The sequence below is a fragment of the Gymnogyps californianus genome, chromosome 1 (assembly GCF_018139145.2).
Source record: "Gymnogyps californianus isolate 813 chromosome 1, ASM1813914v2, whole genome shotgun sequence".
Lineage (NCBI taxonomy): Eukaryota > Metazoa > Chordata > Aves > Accipitriformes > Cathartidae > Gymnogyps > Gymnogyps californianus.
The window spans coordinates 134257682-134268656 of NC_059471.1; the positions used below are offsets into that span (position 1 = coordinate 134257682).

General features: G+C 42.8%; 1 protein-coding gene across 1 annotated transcript; it reads left to right on the plus strand.

Moving 5' to 3' along the window:
* Positions 1-6864: 6864 nt before the first annotated feature.
* C3AR1 (complement C3a receptor 1) lies at positions 6865-10093 on the plus strand. The gene is made up of 2 exons (XM_050914708.1): positions 6865-6916; positions 8760-10093. The coding sequence occupies exon 2, from the start codon at positions 8767-8769 to the stop codon at positions 9883-9885; it is 1119 nt and encodes a 372-aa protein (XP_050770665.1). The 5' UTR covers positions 6865-6916; positions 8760-8766; the 3' UTR covers positions 9886-10093.
* Positions 10094-10975: the final 882 nt, after the last annotated feature.

Genomic DNA, 10975 nt, shown 5'->3' on the forward strand with positions numbered 1-10975 from the left:
GTAAAACAGCAAACCGAAGAGAAAACATGGCACAAAACATTACAAGTTTTGCAGCTAGAGGTGGTGAAAATGCCTGCTATGTAAAGGTTAATTTCAGGAGTGTGACTTCTCAGAAATGTGGCCAAGATAGTGTATAGATAGTAGTTTATTTATCAAATATTATAAGACTAGTAGCATTTAAACTGTTATTTTTTTAAATAGTGACTTCTCAGTGAAGACTGGTGTTGAAGTTTACTGCTATGCAGTAGCCTATGACTGAGTCTCTAAAAGTACTAAATGTTTATTCTGAAAACTGGAAGAAAAGGTGTAAGAAAAGTTACAAACAAAGTTATATATTCACAGAGCCAGGGTGGGCATAGCATGGGCTAATTGTGCTAGGAAGTAATTTAAGCTATCCATGGAAGACCGAGTGAGCACAGTTTATTGCTGAGGGTAAAGCAAAAAGTGAATGAAACAGCACTAAGTTTGAGGATTTTTTTTTTTTTCTGATGTGGAATAATGTTAGTTAATGCAGTGAGAGGTGAAATGGTATCTGCAAGTTTGTTTCTTGCTGTTTCCAGAGATAAGTGGAACAGGATGGTAATTGTGATAAATGACCGAGTCCCGAAATAATACGTTAACAGGAACTTGGTTTATTAGCGAATAAAGGCAAGCAAACAGTGCTGGGTGCGCGGGGAGCCTGGGCTCTACCAACACGCACACCTACAGACAGCAGCGTATAGCGTTTATAGTCTATACTCTTACGTATTTAACAGGGTGATGCAATATGCAAATTGTCCTTCGCTTCGTATTAAAATGAGTTTTGCAAGTCCCTTTCACATGCGCACTGCCTCCTGGTGGTCTTGGGCGAGGGTCTCGGGATGAAGTAAGAGTCTTCCTCAGCAACCTTTATACAGACTTTTAAGGTTGAACTCTTCACCTTCTTATCTCGCATATGTCTTCTGTCGTTCCTTTCGGTAATCAACCGTCCCCCAACCGGTTTTAAGCTTGTAACACTTAGAAACTTACAACCCCATAGACAAAGGAACTTCTGCAGTTTGCGATTACACAAGCTTCCCCGTCAAGGTCCGCAGTTGCATTAAAACAATGGTGCTTTCACTCAACTATGTCTTCACATCTACATGAACCAATCCTCCCTCTTCTATTCTTTTTTTACTCACACGAATCATATTCACATTTCTTACAGTAATGAACCTCAATCATAGCCGTCAAGCTGTCCTGTCAGGCCAAATGTCCAACTAGCCCAGCATTGTATCTCTGACAGTGCCCAGTGCAGAAAAACTTCGAAAGAAAGAAAGGGAGTCTGTGCTGCTAATTCCATAGATCTGGTAAGTGAAGCTATTTTGAAGCCAAGGACAGGAATAGTCTTGGGTCATTAAGACTAACAAAGTAGGATACTTGTAATTTAACTAGCATATCTAAGTATAACTGGCCTCGTTTTCCCCAGAAATGATGTTGACAGCTGTATGAGTAGATAAGCAGGAAAGACGCATCACTGGTGTGACCTAAGTACCTAAACAGATATGGAATGACACAAACGCGCAGCTTCCGTTTCCCCTTCCCCTCTGGCAGCTTGCTCTGCCTCTCTGCGGCGGGAAGGAGGGGCTGACACACTCTGCTTGGTGGCAGATCTTGGTGCCCCAGGGAGCAGAGGACCACACCCTGCTGTGTGGGTGCCCTGCCAGGCTACATGCTGCGGCGGGCAGATACCTGCCCGGGAAGAGAGATTTGAACCCTTTCATGCAGCCTGGGCAAGAACTAGGAGGAATACATGGCACTGATACTCAATGCAGATATGTGCCACAGTGTAAAAGAAGGCCTCCCTGCTTGCAATGTGCCAGTGTTACGTTGCTTGCCAGACTGCCAGAATTAAGGCAAAGAGGTTAATGGAGGCAAACCTTGGAGAAGAACAGAGCTGCTTAAAGAAAGCCTATAAAACAGTACAGAATTACACTTTTCCTAGTATACTAGCCTAACAATCTGGAGTATAAGGGCTTTGTGGGCCAGGGGTTTGGTGTGCATTTGTTAGCAATATTTTATAGACTTACTTTCTCTGGATTCATCTAATTGCTTGTTTTAAACTTATTTGTACTTTTAGTTACCCTTATTATCCCTGGAGCCATGAATCTAATTGTGCAATATGAAAAAGTGTAATTTTTTGTTTTCAGACTTCTGCCTGATCATTTCATTTGATACCTCCTAGTTCTTGTGCTATAAGAACTCATGTCACCTTCTCCACGTGTCTCTCACACTGCCGCTTAGATGTCTCTTTCCCAAGGTGAAGCTTTCTCATCTATTTAGCTTGTCCACCAAAAGAAGCCATTCTGAGCCATGGCTGTCTAGACATCATTTTCTGTATCATTTCTGATTCTATAATTGTTTTTAAGATCGAGGACCACTACAGCATTCAGTATTCAAGAAGCAACTGAATACTTCCTGTTACATTTACCTTTTGAATAGCATTGCATGTTGACAGGATTTTTCATAGAACATTCTGCAGTGACTGCTAAGTTTTTTCTTTGAACGGTAATAACTTATCTAGAGTACATCACTCTATAGTTATGGTTGCTTTTCAAAATTCAATAATTCACAATTAGCAATATTAAATTTCGCCTGCCTCTTTATTTTGCAGTCATTCAGTGTGCCACAGTCCTCCTACAGCTCATCTAGAAGGAGAGCATCTAAGACGAGAGAGTGGCAAAGGGCCAACTTTTATAAGGCATGTGAGGAAAGATGCACAAGCAGCACCAGGACACCAGGAATACCTCTCCCATTCAATTCCATTGAGACTTAATCAGCAGAGAACAAAACATTCTTGTCTTTTTCAAACAAGCATCTCTGGACCAAGAAAATACAAAGCACAGCCAATAATAGCTAAAGTTTTTTATTTTTTTACTTTTTTTTAAAGGATTAAGCAGGGGGGTTGAAATCTTGAAGGAGAACATATTTAAAATGAGACTATGAAAGCAGTGGAGGATCCATATTCTTCCCACACAGAAATCTTCAATGAATGAAAACCAAGGAATAGCAGAAATCTTGGATGGAACTCCACAATGTTCAATCATATGAGGTGTGCAAATAAAAAGGCCTACACAAGTAGGGGAAAATGCACAGTTAGTGCCAATCTGTAGGTAGCCTTATAATAAACCATGCAGAAGAATAATTTGGGCTTTTGCTTTGCTTTTTGCTTTGCTTATTTAAGGAAAAAAAAAAAAGGCATTGTCCAGGAATGTACTTAATGGATGGACCCAACATTTGGAATTTTCCTTCTCTGCACAGAAGGTACAGGGTAAACAAGCCTCACAAAACAACTCATGAGATAACTTAAAGGTCAACCCCAAGATGAGCATTTTTACAAAACAGTCCAAATACTATTTCAAATGGTGTTTCCTTCACTGAAAATGCCCTGGCAAAATGCCTGACCCAAACACTCACCCAGTACTGAGAACCTGTTATTCTGAAGAGCTACCTTTTAATTATGTATGATCTATGTATGGTACCAGTTTTGCCAAGCTTTGTTCCCTGCTTCGTGTCCAAAGCTTGTGCTTACCTGAGCTTACTCAGCAATGTACAAAAATGTCTTGGGGTCATTCAGTGGATTTTCTAAAGAGGAGAGTCTGAGGAATACCAGTGCAGGGCAACCCTGCAGATACTCGATGTTACTGGAGAGTCCCTATGAAACTAAAAGTGCACAGTTGTAATGATGAAAACAAGCACATAGCAAAGACTGGCCACCAGACTGCTGCAGTATGCTTTCTAGAGAAACAGTTGTGCTAGTTATGGCTCAGATTTACAGGGAGAGTTTTGGACAGATTTTTTAGGAAGGTGGGTTTGCCGTATACACAAGGAACATCCAGGGTCTGTGAAAGATCATAGCTAGCTAGTCACGCCACCTGCAGAGAAACAAATGGGGGATCTGAGAGGGGCTGCAAAGCTTTGTAGAACTGCAGAAAAAGTAGTAGAAATATGAAATACAAGTGGAATTCTCAGTTATTGCCAGTGTTTTGGAGACAACCTGCATACTCTTGCAGGAGGAAGGCTTTTGTAAATGTACTGATCACATTTTTAGAATTGTATATGGGTGTAACTATTTAGTAACTGATAGACTGGTGCAGTTTCGTAATAACAAACCTGAAACAGCAATATAAATGGTAACTTGCATTAAGGTTTTAGCCAACTGGTTGTGGTGGCCAGTTAAGTCTATACATCAAGATAAACCTCAATATGAACATCCTTATAGACAAACTGATGGAGTATGGGCTAGATTAAGTGGACAGTGAGGTGGATTGAATAGTGGCTGAACTCACTCAGGGCTCAGAGGGTGGTGATCAGAAGAACTAAGTCCAGCTGAAGACCAGTCACTAGTGGTGTCTGGCTGCGGTTGACACTGGTTCCAGTGTGTGGAACTCTTCATTAATGAGCTGAATGATGAAGCAACGTGCACCCTCAACAAGTTTGCAGATGATACAAAACTGGTAGAAGTGGCTGATGCACCAGGTGTCTGTGCTACCATTCAGAGGAATCTGGACATGCTGGAGAACTGGGCAGACGGGAACCTCGTGAAGTTCAAGAAGTGCAAAGTCCTGCACCTGGGGAGGAACAACCCCATGCACTAGTACATGCTGGGGGCTGACCACCTGGAAAGCAGCTTTACAGAGAATGATGATGTTGCGGTCCTGATGGACAAAAAGCTGAACGTAAGCCAGCAATGTGCCCTCGCAGCAAAGAACGCCAATAGCTGCCAGGGCTAGATTAGGAGGAGTGTTGCCAGCAGGTCAAGGGAGGTGATCCTTCCCCTCCACTCAGCACTGGTGAGGCGCGTCTAGAGTGCTGGGTCCAGTTGTGGGCTCCCCAGTACTAGAGAGACATGGACATAGTGGAGTGAAACTTCTGGAGAGCCATTAAGGGACGGATACACCTGTCATGCAAGGGGAGGCTGAGAGAGCTGGGACTGTTCAGCCTGGAGAAGAGAAGGCTCAGGGGGATCGTATCATCTATCTGATGGGACTGTTTAATGGAGATGGAGCCAGACTCTTTTCAGTGGTGCCTGGTGACAGGACAAGAGGCAGTGGGCACACACTGAAACACAGGAAGTTCCACCTGAACACAATGAAACAGTTTTTTACTGTGAGGGTGGTTCAACACTGGAACAGATTGCCCGGAGAGTTTGTGGAGTCTCCTTCTGTGGAGATACTCAAACGCGACTGGACACAGTCCTGGGCAATCTTCTCTAGCTGACCCTGCTTTGAGCAGTGGGGTTGGGCTAGACAGTCTCCAGACAGTCTTCCAACTTCAGCTATTCTGTGATTCTGTGAATTAGAGCCTTTCTAAGCTAATTCAGTCTGTTTATCATTAGGGGAAGGGAGAGATCCAGAAGAGAAGAAAAGAATGCCGTGAGGTGATTTGGGATTACCATCAACGCTGCAAGTCAAAGGTCTGGTCTGATCTAAGTAACCATTTTCTGAAACTAACCAAATGTCTTTTTTCCTCATTGCACCATCTCCTTTGAGTGTCTACATCATTAGACCGTTTTTGCTGAGGTGCAAAACACTTCGCTAGTCAAACTGCTTAAAAGGTTCATTGATCTGGAAACCTATACAGAGAGGTACCACATCATCTCATCACTGTCCAGGGTGAGCTGGCTGTGTCAAGGTTGGCTGCAGGGGAGGTTTTAACTGGGAGGATCAGAGCTGGCCAACAGGTGGAGAAGGACCTTCTTGCAAAGGAGAGTTTGACTACAGCTAGCAAGTTAAATCTGATGGTGAAAAGGCCCACAGGAGCCAACAGGAGTACCCTCCTGTCAACACTTTCTGTCTGGGTCTGAGGAGTCCCCCCAGGAAAGATGGCAGCTCAGAATAAGATGCAGCTAGAGGAATTTTCCTGGCAGGCTGCTGACAGCCCCTCCGTCTTTGGGGGTACAGCCCAGCCCTGGCCTGCCTTCCTGTTTCTGGTTTCATGGTTTTTGTGTTGGAGGCAGCATTTGTGTGTTTCACAGACACACTCAGGAGTGGAACTCTGCTCTGTCCTTTTTCATTTTCCAGAACAAAACCAAAATACCAAGGCTGATTCTTGTATGTCTGGGCTTTGTCATTTCTGCTAGCAGTCTTGATTTCCCAAATTGGGAGGGGTGAAGGGGAACACTATTGTTGCACATTTGAAATGCCTTGCCCTAGATGTCTTTTTATAGTCTTGCCACATTTTGTGGTATCAGCATTTCAGTTAACCACTTCTAACTTTTCAACAGTAAAGTTACTTCCTAAAAAAAAAAAAACCAACAGTACTTTAAATACCCTGAAAGGTCAAAAATCAGATTAAAATCCCTTTGACATGACCAATTATGGTTTGCTGAGTACAATGTTCTGTATTTGGTGAACTAAACTGTCTCAAGCTGGGACAGAAGCTAATCTGGATTGATAAGAATCCCAGAAATGGGATTAGCTAGGTGAATGTGCTGATCTGATAAAACATGGGAGTGGCTACAAGACAACAGATCAGACACCTGATGGTGGCATGGCAGGGTTTGGAATTATGAATTACATCAAGCAAAGGTCAGCGTTATGCCAACATGCAAGACATCTGATTCAGCTGTCTTATGGAAACTATAGTAAAGTATATGTCTGTGCCTATCATTCCCTTGCTTTCTATTATTCTTTGACTCAGGGCACTATTTTACTTTGACGGTGTTGAGACAGCTTCTTGTGGTTTGACTGTTTATTTTATCAGCAGGTCATATCTAAAACTTCAAATACGAGTCATTATAAGTCTTTCCGTCAGGGTGAAAGAACATAGCACACACATGCACATACAGGAAAACAGCAGTTCCTAAAATGTCATGTGAGTTTCTTTTTTCAGTCACTCCAGAGACAGGACTGATGGTACTTGCTCCCTGACACACCGAAATATCTGCTTCACTCAGGTAGGTATAATAAGCTGCAGAATTCTGCTTTCCTCTTCAACTTGCAATTTCTTATTCTTCACTCCTGAAAACCTCTCTCTCCCCTCCAGTTCCCCCTTCTATTTTCATAACCACATAGCAGCCTTTTTAGCACTCTTGAAAACATAGCATGGGCAGTATCTTCTTATTGATTCATCCCTCAGTTTGCTTTGGAGTAGGATTTGTATTACTGTCTTTACAGCATTCCTTGATTCCCTATCCCCTTCATGCCATCTTCTGTAGCTATATGGGAAGGCAGCAAGATTCAGCTCTTGCAGCACTGTTCTCCAGTTGTGCCTGTAAAAGTGGCTTCTGCATATATCAGCAAGACCACAGGAAATGGAACAAACTTGTTAGAATTTTAAGTTAAGCCCCCAGCTGCCTTCCAGTGGCTTCTTTCATAGCTTTCCTTGCAGGTCACCCTCACCTAAAAGCCTCTTAGCAGTTGTTACCAAAAAGTGGTATATTACAAGGTTTGTTACAACTGTTTATCTCATTTTCTTCGTGGTGAAGCAGTTCTAACACTTATGCATCGCTCTACATTTAGACTATATGTTATGCAAGAAAGGGATTGATGATTTGGAATTTTTTTTTAAATAATATTTAGTCCTGCACACAACGGTCCCTGACTGGCATTTAAGTACTGTCATAATAGAGGATAAAATAGAATCGGTCTGGGTTGTCTTATTCATGTCTCCTCAGTTGCGTCTGCAGGCTGTATTCAGCTCTTACCTATGCAGTTTCCTTGCATTCTGGTAATGCTTTTAGGGACCGTTCAGCAAGACAACTGTCTTCATTGATTCAGCAAGGGTTTAGTTAACAGGGATTTTATAAACTATTCTATTAATGCCTAAAGGATGAAGATCAGGCTCTTTTTCTCAGTTCTATCTTGACGTTGCTAGATTTACTTTCCTTTCCTTTCTAAATTTATTAAGGCCAAGAATAATTGAGCAATTGAAATTTTTCCACTACTATTCTCATAGTTTTAAAACATCACTTAAGTATTCTGTGGCTTAGCTTCATTGTGTTGCATTAAGACACCTTTTTTTATATCTAAAATGGCTCAAGAACATTACTCGCATTACTCTGTATTTTAATTTTTCTGTCTACAACTAAATCTGTCTGTTTTTCTTAAACCATTCATTTCTTGCCTTTTTCCTCATCAAGACTAGCTTTCCAAGGAACCAGCAGAGAGCTCAGAACAAAAGCAGGAAGAAGGAAGTGCTTACTGAGACTTCCCTAAAAATACCCCTTAGCAAACAGAGTTGCTGTCCTGTCTGTTCTGTTTATAATGTCCAGAAAGTGGAGCAGGGTTATTTCATTAAGACAAGCATTGCTTTCTTAACCTGAACCTATTTCACTGGTTATGCCAGAAGAAATCACTTGTTTTAAAGGGAAAAGGAACTAAAATGCTGACTTACCTTTCTGAAGAAGAGAAGTGTATACAAAGCTGGAAGTCGATCAGGAAAGACATCTGGTGACAGTGTGGGCACGTGAATAGAGAGCTCCACTTCAGAGTGGAGACTAAAAAGAACCAGACTGAAATCAAAGGGCTGACAGAGATAGGAGAACTGAAGTGTATACAACCCCTCGTTTGAATAGTAGGGGGGCTTATGTAGCTTAGCCACCATGAGAATGATGAAGGTGTATAATGGTCAGATTAGTAAGCCTTTAGCACAAACTTGTATAGACCGATGCCTGACATGTCAGGATACCCTGACAGCTCCGTACTGTCACCTGACTCAGAGATGCTTCAGTACAGATAAAAAGAAGAATTTGGGGAGGAGGGTGTCAATTGCTTACTAATTTGCTTTCTGTTTTATAGCTACAGAATGCCTCGACTCCTGGGTAACAGCAGTTCACATGAACAGGCTGCTGTATATTATGCATCAGAATCCATTGTCTCCATGGCTATCTTCATCATCGTTTTCATCATAGGTATCCCAGGCAATGGATTGGTGATCTGGGTAGCTGGTCTGAAAATGAAAAAGTCTGTGAACATCGTCTGGTTCCTAAACCTTGCTGTGGCTGACTTCATGTGCTGCTTGTCCTTGCCATTTTTCATTGTTCACCTGGCCCTCCATGAACACTGGCCATATGGTTGGTTCCTCTGCAAAGTCATTCCATCAGTCATAATCTTTACCATGTTTGCTAGTGTCTTCCTACTCGTGGCCATCAGCATTGATCGTTGCCTCCTTGTGATGAAACCTGTCTGGTGTCAAAATCATCGAACAGTGAAATTTATATCACTAGTATGCAGTGGCATTTGGATCCTGGCCTTCCTTTTCTGCTGTCCTGTCTTCCACTACCGTGAGACTAGTGCTTATGCTGGCAAAACTGAGTGTGGGTACAATTTTGGAGATGACGAGGTGCTAGATTATATGGATGATTCTGTAAATGAGTTATTGGAAGAATACTCGCCTGTAGCCTACAATGGTAATGACTCGTGGGGAAATTTCTATGAAGATGATTATTCTGTATCCCTTGCCTTAGTGGTAATAAACGTCACTAGGGCTGTCTTTGGCTTTGTACTCCCCTTTGGCATAATGGCAGTTTGCTATGCCGTTGTTGCTTTCAGAATGCGTGCAAATCAGTTTCACAAGCCACGCAACAGGATGCTGCGAACAATTGTGCTCGTGGTAGCTGCATTCTTCGTCTGCTGGGCTCCATACCATATAGTTGGGATTCTGTCCCTTGCACCTACTCTTGGAACAGGACTGAGGGAGTCATTGATCCTCTGGGATCACCTCTCTACAGCACTTGCGTATGCCAACAGCTGCATCAACCCCCTGCTCTATGTTTTTGTGGGACGGGACTTCAGGGCAAAGGCACAGCAATCACTGCAAGGAATCTTGGAAGGTGCCTTTAGTGAGGAACCAACACGTTCAAGCCCTTACTCCCTTCACAGAAGCAAGACTTCAACAGAGAAGGACGTTAGCAGCACAGTGTAACGCAGGACTTCTGATCACCATTGTAGAAAGTGCGAGCTATGGCCCTACACATCAATCACTCTCCACTTAACAGCTTTTTTTGCTCCAACACATTCGATTAATCTGCAGATCCACACAGTGAGATGGCACTGAGATGGTTCAGATCAGAACAGCTAACCCCCTTTATATCCTACTCTAGAGAGATGGAAGTTGGAAGTACCAAAAGTAATAATCTGAGGGAAGACTGGTGAAACGAGACACAGAGCACTTTAACCTTTAAAGAAGAAAGGAGGCTTGCAGAATGGTTTGTGGTGGGATCATGTAGTTTAACCTCTGAATTGCTAGATGAGAATGTCAGTCTATGTTCTATCTCTGATAAACTGCAGATGAAACTAACTTTGATGTCTCTCCTTGGAATGTGTCATCCCATCTTTCCGCTCCTTTGACTATACTTGGAGTCTGAGGTTTTTTCCCTGAAGACTTCCCTAGAGGGTAGTGCTACATTTTCTTACAGCAGTGCATTGGAACAGCACTCACCCCAGTCAGCTGCATTGAGCTGACTTCCATGCCCTGGTAGATGCCCAAGATATTTCTTTGTCCCAGCGAATACGTCACTGTACAGGAGTTAACTGGTCCAGTGCACGTGCTGTAGCTATGTTCGTTCGCATGCACTCACTCACTGTCTCCCCAACCCTCCCTCCACCACCAGAGTCCCAAATCTTCCTTTTAGGAAGTAGTCCAAGATTATCCAAATGTACCTCCTGCATTTTAAGATGGCACACAAGCAGAATTTCAGCAACTGCAGTCATTGATGAGCCAGATTAGGTGGCTGCTGGACTATCAGCCATTTGGTAAAACCTTGGAATTGAGAAGCGATAACCTCCAGTCTGACCTCAAGGAGGCAGGGAACGAGCCTGTTGTGGCACAGTCATGTCCTGCTCTCTACAAGAGAGGTGTGCTTCTCATGTCTTTCTGGTGGAGGAAGATAAAAATTTTGTCCAGTCAGGCTATTTGGGGGTGGTTTTGGGGTGTTTTTCTCCTGAAAAGTATGTTTACTAGGCACTCTAAGGAAGTGGTTTAAAATCTGCTTCTTGTGTTAGTCCTTTCTTAA

Bases quoted from the DNA above. Each gene is read 5' to 3' on its own strand.
- C3AR1 (XM_050914708.1), top strand. From the start codon at position 8,767: ATGCCTCGACTCCTGGGTAACAGCAGTTCACATGAACAGGCTGCTGTA.